The 20,154-nt window shown below is 35.1% G+C and overlaps 1 protein-coding gene across 3 annotated transcripts in view; it reads right to left on the reverse strand.

Annotated features, from left to right (window-relative positions):
* Positions 1-20,154, reverse strand: part of LOC121739355 (protein apterous-like) — a 78,191-nt gene that overhangs the window by 51,343 nt on the left and 6,694 nt on the right. For 2 of the 3 annotated variants that reach the window (XM_042131765.1, XM_042131762.1), the window contains exon 2: positions 12,227-12,549. In XM_042131765.1, the coding sequence (XP_041987699.1) occupies positions 12,227-12,549 (323 nt within the window). The remainder of the gene's footprint in view (positions 1-12,226; positions 12,550-20,154) is intronic. The other variant, XM_042131764.1, reaches the window with a different exon arrangement.

The raw sequence follows: 20,154 nt of genomic DNA on the forward strand, positions 1-20,154 counted from the left end.
ATTTTATTAATGGTCTATTTTGTGGTTTAATTATACCGTGATTGCATCAAATCCGAATCATAATCGTATCATCGTGGGATTATTTAGCAGAATCGACCTACTGGACTACCCACGGTGCTACCGCGTAATGAATTTCTATTAAGAAAATATTAAAAATTGTTCGTAAACATAGATCAAGATGAGCCGATAAGGCGCCACAGGAGTGAGTAATAAAGATACGGTACGGTAATTAAAGTTTATCTATAGATGAAAAAGTTAACAGACTACTGTTATTTCAAATGATTCTGTATTTTCACTCGTATAACCATCGAAACTTTTTATAGTAGAGTTTATATCTTTTCATTTTCGTTGTAAACAATTCTTTGCTACATTAATCAAAGTCATGATAATCCAGACTCTTTTTATAGGTACTTTTGGAATTATATCACGGTTTTTATTGTTCATAAATTTAGTAATTTATAAATCCCACCAAAAAATACCTGTTAAAATGGGGCCAACTTCCTATCGGCTAATTTTCGGCCTAAAAAAAGTGTAGAAATCCAATCCAATGCCAAGTTTAGAGGCACTTTTATAGATGAACCGACTTACGTTTGACTGATTTCTTAATATTTTGTTAATCTACTAATAGCTCCCACACCGGTTTCGGTGACGGTGGCCGGTTTCATTGAAACCAGGCCAGCTACGCAGGAGTAATTTTTATAGTGCCCAAGTGTGTGCGCAGTACACAAGAGCACTCTCTATTCCTTTACTCTCATAACCCAGTGGGACGGAAGACCGACACGACTGGCGAGAGATCAGGCGCAGGACCGACTTTTTACATGCCCATCCGAAGCATGGATCATCTTACTTGTCAGACAATCAGGTGATCAGCCTGTAATGTCCTAACCAAACTTGGAATAACATGTTTCCAACGCGGGAATCGAACCCACGACCTCCGAGTCAAGATCCGCGCTCTATACCACTAGACCACGGAGGCATTGTTAATCTACATAATATAACACACGACCTGTGTGCCAAATTTCATAACGCTAGGAAAATTGGAAGTGGTCTAGAGGTTTTGATTACCGGTCAGTGAGTGAGTGCGTGCCAAAATTATCTATTTTTACAGGGACATATTTCAGGATCTACCAAAGCTATACCTATGAAATTGGGTATAATGCTTGAGTACTAATATATAATTACGAAGGTTTAATTTGATGTTTGCACTCGCAATAGACACTGAGCTACAGGGAGGTCAAAAGTGCGTCCAAACAGTTCGTGTAAATAGTGCACGGCATGCGCGCGGCCTGCTGGACCTTGATCTGCGCAATTTCGTGGGCTTTGATAAACAGTAATTAGAATAATTCACTTACAGCTCCACCTGTGTATTTTGTCGCCTGTCAGATAAAAGTTTTCGGCGTGAAAACACAAGTTTTAATGTCAAAGTCTTTTTGGTGTAATGAATAAGGTCGCAAAGTAATCCATTCGCTTGAGATTTCACCATTTCAATTGGGCGTTTCATAGATAAGTATCAGTGTGTATACTATGATTCGAAGTACACGAGAAATACTTATATGTAATTGCCTAATTCTCATCCGCGGAACAATAGTAACCGTTTCTGTGAAAACAATACATTATATTTTACCGACACAAAAAATGTTTAAATTTATACCTATAATATAACGAGACGAATTATAAAAAGAAAATAATCTGTTTTGGGTTACTTTATTTTTGTATTGTTATTTTTAGACCCCGTGTATACTTAAATATCTTTTTCGCGCCTATAAGAATTAAATTACTATACTCCACTCGAGCTAACTTGTCGCTAGCGGTCGTTGACTCCCTGTCAAAAACTTGTCATTTTCCATATAAAACACGATTGACAATATCTGACACTTCATTGTCAATCGCGGTTTATATGGAAAATGACAAGTTTTTGACAGGGAGTCAATGACCGCTAGCGACAAGTTAGCCCGAGTGGAGTATAGTTATATTCAGATTTTTCGATTGACCCAGAAAAATTACTATTTAAGTAGTGAAATATATTTTGAGTATATACTATATATTATTAAAAATATAGTTGGTAAATAAAATAAAAAAAAAGAAATTTACCATAAAGACTAACAAATAATTCATTCGAAACTGTCTCATATCTATTTTAACGTTTTGAGAAAACATAATACGACCTTTTTCATTTGTTAAAAGTTGTTTAGCGCATATCAGTGTAAGTGGTCGCGACTGGTGTAGTTATATAATTGGAATATGCAGATACATCATAGTACAAGTCTCGACTACGGTTCACCGGCTACACTAATTTATTGACTCTCTGTCGACGTATTTTATGTCCGACGCAATATTTTTACTACACATTTTTCCTTTTTTTATTGTTTTCTTTTTAATGCGATAAAATTAATTGCTTTTAAACTTTTGCGAGATCTCCGGCTGACGTACTGGGATTTTGTTTTCGTGTTTTTAAGATCCGTTTCTTCCGATGGTTTGTGATAGTCCCACATTGTTTATTAGCATAACATGCCTATTTCACATAAAAAACGTAATCTCTTTTAATTTATTCTAAATGTGAATTGTATAACAATATTTTAATGGACAATATATGTTAATAAAGCTTTATCTTTATTCATATTTTTCCTCTTTTTGTACATTTTAAATAGCGTATGTGCGTATAAAGTTTGCTACAATGATTTTGGCTGCCTATATGTATTTTAAATTTATCCTGTTGTGCAAAATTGACATTATTAGATTTTGATATATTGAACGAAGGAAGAAAAATTTTTAAAGTTAATATATTTTTTTAAATGTACAGTGTAGGTACCCTAAAATATTTTTTCCTGTCGAGCAAAAATAAATCATTATTATTTGAACTGAGTAATATCAACATCTGAAATAATAGAGTTGCAGATCGGCTTTTATGTCATCAAGTTTCGTAATAAATAAAAATAAAATAAAATAACTTTTTATTGAAAATGGGTATCATGATACACCTTTTGAAAGTCGAACGAAGAAACTACGTTGCCTACCACCGGTTCGCGAACTACCTCGCCGAGTTTTAACAAAAATAAAAGAAAAGTAACCTGCATGGAGCCACCCTATTCCCAAGGTGTGCTGTCCTGGAAGAAATCATTGACTTTATAATAATAAGAAGAAGAATAATTAGTTAATCAATTGTAGTAACGAGTAAGTACCGTATATTAATTACAAAACTAACCACTTACCTGTTGGTTTTTTTTTTATCAAGCAAACCAACACCAAAAAAAAGGCACGTGAATAACCTGTCGAATTTCGAGAAGTCGCAGTGACTTTATTGAACCTTCGAATAGCTTTATCAGTCCCGAGGATGAAATTCAAGTAATAATAAAGTAAAGTCGTAAACGTTATGTGTACATAAATCAAATGCAACCGGGCTACGAGACACTTGTTAAATTGCTCATAAAAGTCTTCAACGCAACGTATACGCGTATATTAGAATGACTTTATGGTATCGGTCTGCATCGGCCTGTTTGATTGGTCGGCCTGATGAATGGCCGGGCTAGACGGAGACCCGTGTCCAAACATATATACCGTAGCGGATTTATGTTGTTGATGACTGATACGGACTGATTTAAAAACATGATGCTCATTGCTCGTGAAGGCAAATGTAAGAGCAGAACAGAATTGGTTGAATTTTAAACTGTTTCAAATTCGTTTGTAACCAGAATGGACCATTTAAAAAATAAAAAGAATATTCACAGCCGAACATATAACCTCCTCCTTTTTGGAAGTCGATTAAGAATAGTGCAAGATACAACTATATTCTCGTGTCAAAAATGGGCTCCAATGTGTGGCGGTACCCACAATTCGCCTAACATTCCTGCATCGCGCTATCGAAGTTTTCTGAGCGCGTCGGTATATATACGACAGCTGAAGTATATCACGTGTAGGGATTGCAATCCGGAAAACCGGATCCGGAAATTCGTCGGATCCGGTATCATTTTACGGTTACCGGATGTGGTCCCAATATACCGGATCCGGTCTCCGGATCCGGTATATTGGTGTTAGTAATTAGTAGCAAACTGATGTGGTCGTTGCATGAAAAAGGTGCTTCAAATACGTTACACGTGGTGTTTAAGCTTTATCTTGTTTTTAATGATAATATTTTGCTGACAATAAAGCGAATTAGTACATTAGTGTCTCAATAGAACCTGTAAGGGCCTTTCAGCCATAAGCAGCTTTATTAGAAGTCGTTTACCAGGTGACGCCTTGGTGGTGACACTTTTGTTGGTTCCTCCTCCTCGCGTCGTGTTCCTCATTGGCCATTGCTGAGGGTCGTGATTCACCTTTATGAGTTTAGAGGTGACCACTTTACGCCATCTGTGGCGATCCTTGGCAGAATGTAGGGCGTCATGAAGGCCGAAGGCATAGCGTAGACCATCATTGGTCAGACCATCTGATAGGGCTTCGGCCTCTTGAACGGCGACCGTCAACTTTGCCTGTGACCACAAGCTGTTCAAGGTTATGGCTATCCTTTCTTGCGATGTGACCAAATAAATGCAAAACTCTTCGTAGGCATATTGACGACAGTCTTGTTTTTATGTTTAAGTCACTAAGGATGGTGACGTCGCGTTGGTATGAAAGGCGGTCCATGGAATTTGAGCATTTTCCGCCAGCACCACATCTCGAAGGCTATCCGCTATCCGCTTTCTTAAGATCCGGATTGATGGGAATCCGGTCAAATCTGGTCCGGATTGAAAATGACGCCGGATTGCAATCCCTAATCACGTGGGCTTCGGCCTGTCCGAGCTTAACACCTCGCTCGGTCGGAAGATCTTCCTTTGGCCACCACGCACATATCACACAAATGAAAATTCATACTTGCTCAATATTCATTTCCATTTCACAAATGGGTCCATTTTTTTTTATTCAACATAGATACGTCTATGGCCGCAGGTGATAATTAATAGTTTTCGATGATTTTACAAAAAGCTCGTTGTCGGCGTCACATCATATTGGACGTGACGTCCGTGTCGCGTCACTTTACATTTTGTCTGAATCGATGAACCCCCGCTATGTTACGTCGACAAAAAAAGAAAAAAGGTTCAGTTTATTTTAATTTCATTGCATTTTTGTCAATTTTCAGCGTTATTATATTTTTTCTTTGTATCCTGTTCGGTCCCAGAAGTTTATTTTTATGAGCCATTAAAAAAAATGATGCTCTACATGATATTTGAGAAATATTAAAATCACAAACCGATTAAATTGAAGATTTCAATGGCATTTCCCAAATATGTAGAGTATGTATTTTATTTGTAATTAAAGCGTTTAATAAAAATAAACTTTAGAGAGCGAAACAGAACCTTGAGACTAAAATTAAAACGTGGCGTGTACTGAAATAAAAAATAATTAATTTGAAGAAAAAAACAGAAATAAGGTAGCAATTAACAAGTTTTTTGTATGTTGTAGAGGCAATCACTTCTAACGGTACAGTAACAAAAATGTTTAAATAAACATAGAGTTTATAAGTAAGTCTAAACATTTTTGTTTATCTACCGGCTCGACTGAAGCAATACCACGGGCTCGCAGAAAACCATCGTGAAACAGCGCTTGCGCTGTGTTTCGCCAAGTGAGTTTACCGGAGGCCCAATTCCCTACCCCCTAGAAATGCTGCAGTTGAAAATCAATTTCTTACCCCAGAAGTGTTACCTAACTGCGTTGGAGAATCCCTCTGGAGTCTGGACGTCCATACTCAGGAACTCCTGGAAATGAACGTGGACGTCCAGGCTGCCCCTCGTATGCTGGGGAAAGCAAAAGTGCACTCCAACCTGCTTAGAGCAAGAGCAAACACAAAAAGGCACTTCCCTCGACAATATATTGTACTTTTGCAATATCAGGGGATTACACTTCAACCTTAATTTTTTTATTTATTTATTTAATTCAGGCATCTTGGCCCATATTATAAATACCTTATAGACTAACATACCTACATACAATTATACTAAAAACTAACGCTAACACTAAAACACTAAACACGTATTGTCTGCGACGTGGGGCGCGACGTGCTCGGAAGTCGTCCTCGGAACCTCCTGTAGACGACTCCAATCGGCCAGAACTCCTTAATGTCGTCCGTTACCACCTTGAGTGGCAAAGCCGGCTTTGCTCTTCTTAACCGCAACGCAGATATCATCTCCGAGTAACACCACCACCACCACCGACCACCCTCTCGTCTATGCGTGCATCAATAGGTTCCATAGTGGTGACCCCGGGACGGACCGATTCTTTGAACCTCAGAGATCATAACTATTTGGCCACTTTAACGCCCACCATGCCAACTGGCTCAATTGTAGTAATACTGCGGGGAGATCTGTCTACGACTTTGCCCTTGCGAAGGACCTAACATAAAGGTTACTACGCCTACCCGAATCACAGATGAGGAAGGTCGGTATCCTTCGCTGTTGGACCTTCTGCTGACTACAAATCCGGATGGGTACCGGATATTCCTGACCGCACCACTTAGTTCATCGGATTAGTGACGTTATGTCGCAAGAAAAATATAGTTTTTTTTTTTTATATTATTGCGGTCATTAAATTGTGGTCGTCAAGACTATAGTAATTTTGAGAAAGAATTTTATTTGATTATTATATTAAATTACAACTTACTTAACGAAGTAGTACCGACTTTTCTCAAAATACCGGACATTGTTCTGTCCGGTATGACCTTTTATTTTTTACCGGACTGGCCTCGAAAATACCGGACTGTACGCTTAAATATCGGACATCTGGCAACCCTACTTACGACACGTTTCCAACGTGATGATACAAGGTATGGAGCGTCATTCCTCCTTCTGTAACACCAACTGACGGCAGATTTCGTCCCTGGTTTAATTTATCCTCCAAAAAGTAATCCCCAGAAACAAGTAGCTATAATACGAATCCTCGGCCAATGCAGTGTCTGCTAGAGATTTAAACACCAGCGCATATAAAATGAAGTACAACCTTGCCTTTAGGTACTCCAAAACCGAGATCACTCGGGCAAAGAAACAGCACTTCAATAGAATTGGTCAGAGACTCGAGCGTCTCCCTTCGAGAACCCAAGCATTCTGGTCTCTGGTCAAAGCTATTAAAAGGAATTTCTGCAAGCCATCTCTACTCGTAGGAAATGGATCGTTGGTCCAATACAGCCTTAGTGAACTCGATCCCCAAACAAGTAGAACTACATAACAGACCAATACGACCCGCAAAGTTTTAAGAAGAGAGCGTATTCCCTCTTAAAAGGCCGACAACGCACCAGTATCTCTTCTGACGTTGCAAGTGTCCATGGGCAACAGTAGTTGCTTTCCATCAGGCGACCTGTTTGCTCGTTTGCTCCCTTATTTTCGAAGTGTAATTAAAAGTACGTTAAGTAAATAAATAAATAAAAATAAAAGTACGATAAGCCTACTATAATTAGACAAAAAATTATAGCATTATAATTTTGGTCTTTGCCTAATTAAGTAGTAGTATTCAACTTTTTTTTACATAATTAGAGGTAAATCTTTTCGAAAATACATTTTTACAGAACAATAAAAATACTATAAAAATGATTTTTTGTCAGAATAATTTTTTTCTTAATTTTTAATAATTTTTTTTAATTACTTCTCCCTTTTCCTAATTCTTGCACATTGGAACGTTTTATGAAAATAAATACCTACACACTTTTTATTTATTTATAATTGAATAAATGCGTCAGACAAAGTAAAAACTGTGATGAATGCAAAAAAAAAGTTTTCACATCGAAACGATGGAAAGCTTTAAGTTTTTATAAAATTTATAAATATTTATTCTCATAAAATTAAATTGATCTCAAGCGTATAACATGACATGTAAATGGAAAAGACATTACATATTTTAGTGTTACATTGAATATTTTGTGTCGACTAAAATTACAATTACCATACGCGCTTACTATTATCGACACACGGCTTCCGTAGAGTTAATGTAGAATGTGGTCTATAGCTGAAGGGTTAAGACTTTGTTCCTTATCTTTTTTTTGTTAATTATAATTTTAAAATAATATAAAAAATATTGTGTTGTTAAATATAATATTTACGAACATAGAAAAAATAAGTAATAGAATGATAAAGCCTAATGTTTAAACGTATCTAGCGTAAAGCGACTGAACTCTAAAGTTAAACAGGTCAAGCTGCAAATTGCAAGGTGGAGAGAGTACCGATGACTTATCCAATGCATGATCTATTGAACCTTATTTCAAAGGAATCGAGTTGAATAGTTATAAATTTAATCTGCCTGCAATGATAGAGTGTGATGAATGTTGGCGCCAAACCTATAATAATACTCCCCACACCGATTTCGGTGACGGTGGCCAGTTTCATTAAAACCTAAAAATTATAAAAAAAGTTATAATTACTCCTGCGTAGGAGTAATTTTATAGTGCCCAAGTGTGTGCGCAGTACACAAGAGCAATCTCTATTCCTTCACTTTTTATATTTTCAACCCAGTGGGACGGAAGACCGACACGACTAGCGAGAGATCAGGGGCAGGACCGACTTTTTACATGCCGCATGGATCATCTTACTTGTCAGACAATCAGGTGATCAGCCTGCATTGCACTAACTTTGGTAAGGTTAGGTCAGTGACTAACCTAACCTTACCAAACTTGGAAATAACATGTTTCCAACGCAGGAATCGAACCCACGACCTCCGAGAGCCACGCTCTTAACCACTGGACCACGGAGGCGTTAAATATAATATTATTATGATGATAATAATAATCATTTCAAATTCTTTGTGTCTCTGCAAATTTTGAAAAGAATTAAAAAACTTTACTTGAAATCGTATTTCGACAGCAATTCAGTATGGTAATTTGGAATAGAAGAAACGTGTAAAACAATACTTCCAGGTACAAGTTTATTCTAATGTGGATACTATAGTTATCCGATTTCATTCGATTCGAAACCGACACCTCAATATATTATTGTGACCGCATGGTTAAGTTTTGTTGTCTTGTTCGTAGAGCAATCTTTTAAAGATAGATTTAGTGAGTAGCTAAACTTGTAGAGTCGTAAAGATAATGTTATAGGCTATGGCCAGAAAAGTGTAAATATTGTAACAAACTAAAATTTATTTACTACCTACTTTTAACAATATTTTTTGTTTTTGCTGAAAAATAACTATATCCTCCAACTTAATTAACCGACTTCAAAAAAAGGAGTTTATCAATTCGACGCGTATGTATGTAATATTTCCAGAACTGCCTTATTTTTGTATATGTTAGTCTATATCAGCGTCTGGAAAAATGTGCCAAATTTTAAAAGTGTTTGTATGTATGTAAGTATGAATGTATGTAATGTGTATGTTTTTATGTTTGTGTTCGTATATCTCTGGAACTACCATACCGATTTCAGTAATTCTTTTTATGTTGTTGTAGGTATTGTTCAACTTAGGGTATAGTGCAAGTTTCATCAAAATCGGTTCAGCAGTTTTGGAGGTAGGGAGTTTTAATTCTCAATTACGTACATTTTTACGAAGTAGGTTTTATCTTTTTCGAATACAGTTATTATTAGGGGACAAAGACAGGAAGATTAAATTATTGGCTGTGTATATACACAGCATATTAAACGATACCTAAGTCCTACTCGTAGCCATGCTACTCAAACATTATTTTTCAAATACTTCTTATTAATTATACCGAATACTTAATAATTAAAATACACCACACATCATAAGAACCACAAACTACCACCGCAACATTTCAGGCGTGACAATCTGAAGGAACATAAAATTTGTCAAGAGTACATGAACAAAATGATTAAACGCAGCTTCAGATGATTTACACGACGCCAGCTACTATAAAACAACGTGTAGCCAATCTTTAAATCATTATGTCAGATTTGAGAGATATAGACGTAACACACCGAAATAAAATATATGATAATGATACCCGTTTATACGTAAACGAGACTCAGAATTGAAATATAGCAATAATTTTAAATTAGGAAAGAATAGAAAATAAATTGTTTGGTACCTATACATCTTACCAAACTAATAACAATTATTATAATTGATACTAACTTAGATAATACCAAATATTATAATAATAATAATAATATCTATGGACGCTTCACACCGCGTCAGTCTGGCCCCGTGGTAAGTACTTGATGGACTTGTGTTACAAGTACCAGACAACGGAAATATATTTAATACTTTTATACTATACATGTATTTAAGATTTTTATTATATGATACACATATTTAATACACATCCATGGCCCAAGAACTTTGAAAACTTTTTGTTCCGTCGGCGGGATTCGAACCCGCAACCCCCGGCTTGAGCTACCAATGCAACGCGCTCACCACTGAGCCACAGAGGTCGTCGAAGAATTATGCTTAAGCGGAGAGTGGAGCACCATGGTCCATGGGGTTCAAGTAGATAGATCCTACAGGGAGTCCCACATATCCCGGCCGATGTCCCCAATTTGCCGGGGAGGTACGAAACATTTCGCCATGTAAAAAAAATGCCTATTAATACCATATTGGTTAAAAAGTGTATTTAACTGAAAATCATCTACTGAATGATATATAAAACCAACGAGCCAAAACAACATTTTACTAATAAAAGCTAGTATTAAGCTTTTAAAATCCGTTAATTAAATGCTCTTCGTCATATGAATATTAATTTACCAACAAAATAATGCGAATATATCATTCCATTTTGTTGATAAATTAATATTGATGTTTGCAAATGCAAATACAAATTTTATTTTGTACTTAATTTAAAATGTGCAATTCTCTGTTAAATGCCAGTAGCATTGGTAAATTAAAAAATAATGATGATGATAATAATTGATGATGAAAAATCCTACAGCCTATAACATATTTGAACGTATAATTTATTTATTGACAGCACCAATTCCTAATTTTAGCTAATTCTCTACCTGATTCACTTTTAAACAACTTTACGTGCCTCATTTTATAGTAACGTTGATTTGATACTCATAATTAGACATCAGATTATATGCACGATCAAAGTGCCGAAATATGCACAAAATATGCACAATCAAAAGTCACTTACTATAAAAAATGTATACTTTTTGGAAGTTTTCCGGTGCTGCTCATAATAAATACACTAATTTTCATAATTCCATTAAATCCAGGACTTTTTCTTCTTTCCTTACTTACAATCTTAGAGCCCATGGAAGTTAATTACCGACTTAATTAATTTTTTTTTTCAAATGTGGACAACTACAAAGAAACATTTTGTTTCTAAAAAGATATTGCACTTCGGGTGTATTGCGGAAATCTTTAAACAAGGGTGGGCTACATATTTGAAGGATTTTGATCTATCATACCTCTGTTTCGTGGCCTCGGTGTGTATTAGATAGCTAGTTTGGAGACAACGAGGGCATAATATGGCCGAAATATGCACTATTGCCTAAAAAGCCCCATTATATGCATTTAGAGCCAGTCTCCAGAGTGTTTTTTTTTTTTAACCAAGAGCTGTTTCGATTGCAAGAATGTCATTTATGTCATCAAATAATGAATGTATTAAAAAAAAATAAGTACATATTATTTTTATTTTACCTATAAGTAGTAGAAAATTATTGGAATAAACGACAATGAATATAATTAGAAAGTGTACAATATTTTTTAATCACCGAATAGTAAAGTAATATGTGTTTACCAATATTCTTATCCCAAACAATTTCCGCGAATAATATTGCAATGAGATGATAAATGTGCATTTTATTGAAGTCGAAACGCAAAATTACCCGAATAATCATGCAATAGACAATAATGTTCAGAGCTTGACCTACTCCAGAACGATAAGTTGCGTTTTGCTTTATTAAATAAAAACCTTCGGTGGTAATTAAATATTGTTAAGATAGCAAGATAGGCAAAAAAATTAGCTTTCATTTGAGATATAAATCTTTGATGCTTTTTTTTTGGACGGAGTTACTAACAAAAATCAGTTTTTCGGCTCTCCTGAACATTTTCATTTTTACGATTGTCCGATTATTCGGTGGGGGCGTCGATATGCAAGTATGCAAATGCATATAATCCGATGTCTACTCATAATACTCAGTTCTCGTGTATAAATTATAGAGGCTAAGAAAGTTACCGCGTTTGGGTGTTTGGAAGACGATATAGGATTGCCTGGTGTAAAGATAAAAAATGATCTAGCAATACTATGTACAAGCGGTAGGTAGCAAGTACTAGACCTCCGCACGTACGAGCTATAGGCTTAGCAACTACAACTTACCTAACATAGTCATTCTTGCAGAATATATTACTGTCGCGCGCGTAGCACTTCTGTTCGGAGTCGAGCGGCATCTTGCACTCGCAGCAGCGGAGGCAGGGGGTGTGCCAGCGACGCTCCAGGGCGAGCAGGTAGTATCTGTCTGTTATTCTGGCACCGCAGCCTGCACAGGCGTCCTCGGGGGGGTTCGCTGGGGGCTCATCCGGGGGTTCCCGCTTCCTACACGAGGTGCAGTCACGAGGTGAACCGGGTGAGGTGGCGGGTGCGACTGGCGAGAGCTCCGAGCCCCCTTCGTATGCCGAGGATAGATACCGCTCGCTCTGTTGCTGGAACAAAGTGAAATTTAAGCTACTATGATAAACACCGTGTGGATGTTACCGTTGATGTGCGTAAACCAGTTAGACTGCAGATTAACAAGGTATTCTGCAGATTATCTGGGTGAGTCAGTTAAAGTGCAAAAAGTTTATTATATTCCCATTAAATTACATAAAAACGGGTTCTTGTTTGAATAAAGCATGTTATTTAGTGGTAGAGAATTATTTAATATAATTTTTGAGCCATAAACAAAGGGTTAAATTATTAAATTTTAAGTAAAATGTTACTCCACCAATAAAATATAACAGATCGTATCAACTAGAAAAAAAATTCATAACAACAATAGTCTTAGGTTGAAAAGCTTTTAAGTCAAAGTTTTTAGGACTTTTACGTAAGATAAGAATGCAAATTTGCAAGGTAAAGTGTAAATATATGGTATCAGGGAATCTGCAGATTACCTAGGTAATGTGCACGTTAACGTATTCTGCATTCTACTAATTTGTTATCGGTAAAGGCAAGTTACGACAGCGGCGAGTCTTGAGGCGGAGAGCTTGCTAGAGACAGGGCTACAGACTAGTGCTCTAATAATATGCTCAAATAAATATTTTTTATTTCAAGTATGTCCGTAGTAGCACGGTCACCTCTCAAGTTGTCACGCGGTACGCCATTCGAGCTCTTCTATTCTCTCTCTATAAGGCCTTTTTATCATAGGACACAATCAAGAACTCAAAAAACTATATTATTAACGAGCTTTTGCCCGCTGCTTCGCTTGCGTTAAGAAGTATTATTAATTATTATATACAAACTTTCATCCCCTATTTGAACCCCTTGGGGTTGGAATTTATCAAAATCCTTTCATAGCGAATGCCTACGTTATAACATCTACCTGTATGCCAAATTTCAGCCCGATCCGTCAAGTGGTTTGGGCTGTGCGTTGATAGATCACTGTGTCAATAAGTCAGTCACCTTTGAGTTTTATATATATAGATTGAAGATTGATGTTAAACACATTCGTATTATACGACTTATAGCAAGTATGCTATTCAATTTTTTATTTTTAAATTCAGCCAAGAACTTGGCTAGTAGGACGATAACTGCTTCTGTTGAGCAGTTTGGTCATAATGATATGACATCTAATGACAGCTTGGAATATGTTCCAAATAAAAATAATTTAAATTAGACTATAAGACAACAGAGGATGTCTCTAGCACTGTAGAACTAATTCAAAATAGTAAACTTAGTTCACTTACGCTGGTGCATCAAAATATACAAGGAATGTCAAATAAGGAACTAGAAATTGATTTATTTTTAAATAACAATAATGTAGATATTGAACATTGGTTCAAGAAAAATGAAATAATGTTAAATTATAGTATGCACCAGCTGGCAAGTTCTTTCTGCAGAGAAAAAGCCATAAGAGGTGGTTCACTCATACTAATTAACAAGAATTTAAAATATAAAGAACGTAAGGACTTAGTGAGCCTCTCTACAGAACGAACAACTGAAATAGCCTGCGTAGAGGTGGGAAACTTTATTATTATATGTGTATACAGGCCTCCACTAGGATTATATGATATATTTGAAAAGGACATGGAGATTTTATTAACAAAAATAAGTGCATCTAACAAACACATTTTACTTTGTGGTGATTTTAATATAAATATTTTAGACAATAATTCAACCACTGTTAGATTCACTTCTTTTTTAAAGTTAAGATCATATAATTTGACAAATTTGTTTTATGAACCCACAAGGATCAGTGGCAACTCTGCTACATGCATTGATAATATTTTTACCAATATAGACCCCTTAAAGAAAGAAGTCTTAAACATACTAAGCTCTGATCACTGTGGACAACGAGCTATTTTCCCCATGAACAAGAATTTCAAAAAAGTATGTAAAAACAAAAGTACTTGTATTCCAATTAATGATAAACGTATTGAGAAGTTTAGGGGTGAAATTATATCTAAGATTGGAAATTTAGAATATCATAGTAGTCCAGATATGACATTTGGTAATCTTTTCAAATTAATTAAAAACAATTTTGATACTACCTTCACCTCTAAGACAGTTGGAAAAAACAATAAGAGTAAATTTAGTGAATGGGCTACACCAGGTATTATGAAAAGCAGATTAAAACTGTATGACCTTTATAATGAAAGAACTATAAATCAAAGTGAACACTTTATAAACTATGTAAGATTATATTCAAAAATATTTAAGCAAGTCTATTCACATTAGAAATAAAATTAAGAATTCAAAAAATAAAGTAAAGACAACGTGGCAAATAATAGCAAGTGAAACTGGAAGAGTCGCAAGTCACAACTCAGATTTTAAATTAAATATAGATAACAAAAATATAACTTCCGACAATGATGTTGCGACTGCTTTTGAGAAATTTTTCGCTGACATTCCAGTTTCAATTACAAGTAACCTAAAGGACTCTCCTGATGATGCTATATTGTTACTTAAAGAAAATGTAAATAAATGTGATATCGACTTCAGATTTAAAGAAGTAGGTCCTGAAGACATTATAAAAACTTTCAATTTACTAAATATTAAGAACACTACTGACTTGTGGGGCCTATCAATGAAAGTTATTAAATCTATAATCGATGTTATCGCGCCCTACTTAGCTACTATTTTTAATGATTGTATAAAAAGTGGCGTATTTCCTGATCTAATGAAACACAGTAAAGTTTTACCTCTTTTTAAATCTGGTAGTAAGTTGAACCAGTCTAATTTCCGACCTATATCTATTTTACCGACATTGAGTAAAATTTATGAAAAGATAATACTGAATCAATTACTAACGCACTTTAATATAAATAATATTTTACATAACAAACAATTTGGATTTACTAAGGGACGGTCTACTACAGACGCTGGCGTTGAATTGATCAGTAGTATTTTTAATGCCTGGGAGACGTCGCAGGATGCTCTAGGAGTTTTTTGCGATCTCTCAAAGGCCTTTGATTGTGTGCAACACAAAACATTGGTCAGGAAACTCTGTCACTATGGCATAAAAGGCACAGCAGTCGCCCTCCTAAAATCGTACTTGTCAAATAGAACTCAGAGGGTTGAGATAAATGGTAAAAAATCTGCTGGTGCAAAAATTGAAATGGGGGTCCCACAGGGGTCTATATTAGGACCCTTCCTGTTTCTTATTTATATAAATGACTTGCCATTCTTAATTAAAGATAAACATGGGATAGTATTATTTGCTGATGATACATCTCTTACATTCAATATCAAACGGCTTAATGCGTGTTATGACGAAGTAAATAATGCTCTCTCAAAGATTGTACATTGGTTTAGCGTTAATAATCTTTTACTTAATAGTAAAAAAACGAAATGTATTAAATTCAAATTGCCCAATGTAAGGCAAACGGAAACCAATGTGTTTTTAAATGGTGATGTTATGGAGCTAGTGAATACAGCTGTATTTTTAGGTATTACACTAGACTCCAAGCTTCAGTGGGGCCCTCATATTGCTGGGTTGGCCGACAGACTCAGTTCAGCAGCATATGCAGTAAGTAAGATTAGACAATTTTCAGATGAAACAACAGCACGTCTAGTGTATTTTAGTTACTTTCATAGTATTATGTCCTACGGCATTTTGCTGTGGGGCAATGCTACAGATATAAATACAATTTTTGTGCTGCAGAAGCGAGCTGTGCGGGCAATCTACAAGTTGGCCCGTAATACTTCACTTAGAGAAAAATTTAAGGAAACTGGAATCTTAACTGTTGCTTCTCAATATGTCCTATCAAATGTATTATATGTTAAAAAGAATATATATCAATTCACGAAAAAATGTGATACCCATGGGAGAAATACTCGTAATAAACATAAGCTTGAAATTCCGGTGACTAGACTTACTAAAGTCAAAAATTCTTTTAAAGGTCAATGTATACGCCTTTATAATAAGATCCCAGAAATCGTTCAAAATCTCTCAATTAATAGATTTAAAAAAGTTGTTAAAGAACGTTTGTGTACCAAAGCATACTATAAAGTTACTGATATCATTAATGATAGTACACCATGGGAATAAGGTCGCCCCCTGCAGAGCTGTTTCTATATAATATTATGTATAATAATTGTACACTCGTTATATTTTATTTAGTCACACTGTTATTTTATAATATATTTTTTGTAATTTTCCATCTTTTTAGAAAAAGATGGCCCCGTGCGAGTTTCTTACGCCGGTTCTTCTCGCCGGGTTAGTTCCCGAACCGGCGGTGGTAGGCATCTGTGTAGCCCCGACGTTCAGAGAATATTTGAAAAAATTTATTCTGAATAAAAAATTTTGAGTTTGAGTTTGAGTTTAATTATATACTAATAATAAGGTACTAGTAGATAGAATCTCAAGAACGCATATTCACTAATGTGCAGCCATTAATGTAAAGTTATGACGTATGTGTAATGTGCGAGTAGATTTTAAGAAAATAACCTTTTTAGTAGTTAAATTAATGGCCTATTTACATTATTCCAATCCAGTAATCCAATCCGGCGCTGGATTGCTACTGGAATAATATTAACGGGCACTAGAATGCACTGAATTGTACTCCATGGCATTTTAGTCCAGTAACTGTCTAGATTGGATGGATGGTGGATTGGAATAATGTAAACCCGCCATAAGCCCACTTTCGCTGATCTTGGCTTTGACCTTAAAATTTAGATTGATAGTTTTTCCGGTGAAAATGTATGGTTACCGCGAGATAAGCGAATTTGACGCAATTATCTATACTAATATTATAATTGGGAAGAGTTTGTTTGTTTGTTTGTTTGTTTGAACGCGCTAATCTCAGGAACTACTGGTCATTTAAAAAATTATTCCAGTGTTAGATAGCCCATTTGTCGCGGAAGGCTATAGGCTATATTTTATCACGTTAAGACTAATAAGAGCGAAGAAATAGATGAAAATGTGGGAGAAACGGAGGAAATTATATGGGATTGCTTATTATCTTATGAACTACTGGAGAAATTTTTATGTTATTTGGCAAACATGAAGAATAGACCACGTGAAGGGACATAGGGTATTTTTTGCTGCAAAATGTACGGTTGCGTGAAATTCCTAAATTACGCAAGCGAAGCCGAATAAAAAATAATAGGAAAGTCAATTCTGTATATTGAATATTTTTGTACAATAAATAATACTTGGGATGTGATCTACTATGCTAACGCGGACGAAGTCGCGGGCAACAGCTAGTTATTATCATAACAGATACCTAATATAATAATAAATATAAATATTGCATTAAGTATTTCAATATATTGTATTATTTTAAAAGTGGTTATTTTTTGTCTTTTGTCTTCTGCATGTGTTTGGAATATTTATGCACAATAAAACATGATTTAATTTACAATCTTCTGATAAAAAATAAAGATAATATTACGTTGTTTACTAGCACTAAAAGGTATATTTTTTAAATTTGATGTCTCTTTGATAAACATCACCATTGTTATAATTTGGTAATAAGATTATTTTATTTGCTATTGTATAGTAGAGTGTAAGCCTATAGAATTCATGAAATCAATGAAAAGCGATAAAATGTAATTTACTGAGGTTAACAATGCTGCGTGGCACTGAATTTCATCCGAAATTTTGACACTTTTTAACCGACTTCTTAAAGGGAGGTTTTACGTTCGGTTGTGGTTATTTTTTTATACATGTTCAACGATTACTCCCCGTTTGTGAACCGATTTTCAAAATTTTTCCTTTGTTGCACAGAGTATTGTTCCAAATTGGTACCATGTTCACAAAAAAGGTGGTCTGATGATGGAAACCATGAAAAATCGAGGGGACTCCTTGAAATTCAAATAGGAACATAATATGGTCGGTACCAGTCTATAAGTTGGACTTATATTCTGTCATAGAACTGGCGATTAGGTAAGCTGGTAACGACTTCAAAATAATGAAGATTGACAACAGAAATACTAAGTACAGAATGAAAATTATTTAATACTTTTTAGTTCATTTAAGAATATTATGTTACTATTCTTTGCCTTGAAAGTAGGTTTTATTTTTTGTTTAAAAATAATAATTTGGCTCGATTCGCCCATTGAACTTTAGGGCCCGCAATTACTCACATACTAGCATCGAAGAAATTAACTCGTAGGCAGATGGGGGGCCTCCGTGATTTGGTCGCGCTATGTCAATTAAATGTTAGGGCTCTCACACATAACTGCGAACTCGCATCACATCGCAAGTATTCGCGACAAAACTCATAATAATAAAATCGGCAAGTACGAGTCGGACTAGTGCACGAAGGGTTCCGTAACGTTATAGAGCGAAAGTAGGGAAAAATTGTGTTTTTTTTGTATGGGAGCTCCGGTTAATTATTTATTTTATTTCAATTTTATTATTAAAGTACACATATAATTAAGGATTTTGTGACAATTTCAAGTGTCTACATGTTGCCAATATGGTAATCCATAATTTGCTCGTATTCCATAATCCATTCAGGCTCGTAATCGAGCCAAAAAGGCGAAAAAAAACACGTTTGTTGTATGGGAGACCCCGTAAAAATTAATTTTATTTTGTTTTTGTATTTACTGTATATAGCGGCAACATGAATACACAACCTGTGAAAATTTCGGAAGTCTAGCTATAGCGGTTATTGAGTTACAGCCTGGAGACAAACAGACGGACAGACAACGAAGTCTCAGTAACAGGGTCCCGTTTTTACCCTTTGGGTACGGAACCCTAAAAAAAAACATTGCAAATTGCGATGCGATACGATGCGAATTCCAAGTTATGTGTGGAAGTCCTTATTCGTGCTCTGTTGGCTGGGTTTAAAATAACGCGACCAAATTACGTAAGTTCCACATCTGCCTAGAAATCAATAATTTCTCTGGTAGATGTGTCTTTAGTATTTTGTCTCTTCTATAGGTATACATATTATGTGCCAAATAACATCAATAATAAATAGAAGTAATAAAAGCTGGACTAACAGGCAATAAAAAATATTTTTTGTAGTAAGTAAGTATATATAGTTATTGAAAAAATTAAAATATATTTTAGTGATAAGATATTGTATAAATAATCGTTTGTAATAAATAATAATATTTTTTTAGAGTCCGAGTATTATGTACAGATACAAACTACAGAGTAAATCGTAGGCCGTAGCGTAGCCCGTAGCCGACGGCAAACTGTGACAACTCAAATTATTTAAAATTAAGTAGTTTTAACTGTTTTTTATTAAAAGTTCATATTATACAAGAAAGTTTTTAGTTTATACCCAATCATTAACGAGGTATAATATTTTAGTAATAAAAAACAAAATTACAATTTTCTTAGGTGCACTACAGTATTTAGGTACAGTTTCTTTGCCATATAGCTGGGTAATAGTTAAAAACTTAAAATACAATAAAGTGAGTAAGAACATTCTCTTTACGCTATATTATGTAGGTATTAATCATAAAAATATTTTATTATTCCTAATTAGATTTCAGAAATGTAACAATAACCTAAAAGGAACTTACCTACATTCAGCACAAACACAGGGACAACTTACTCCCAAAGGTGAATAATATTGATAAATTAAAAATACAAAATCTTTTTTTTTTTTTATTATAAACAAAATGGAAACAAACACGAAACCGAAATCATG

Source organism: Aricia agestis, chromosome Z, assembly GCF_905147365.1.
Source record: "Aricia agestis chromosome Z, ilAriAges1.1, whole genome shotgun sequence".
Classification (NCBI taxonomy): domain Eukaryota; kingdom Metazoa; phylum Arthropoda; class Insecta; order Lepidoptera; family Lycaenidae; genus Aricia; species Aricia agestis.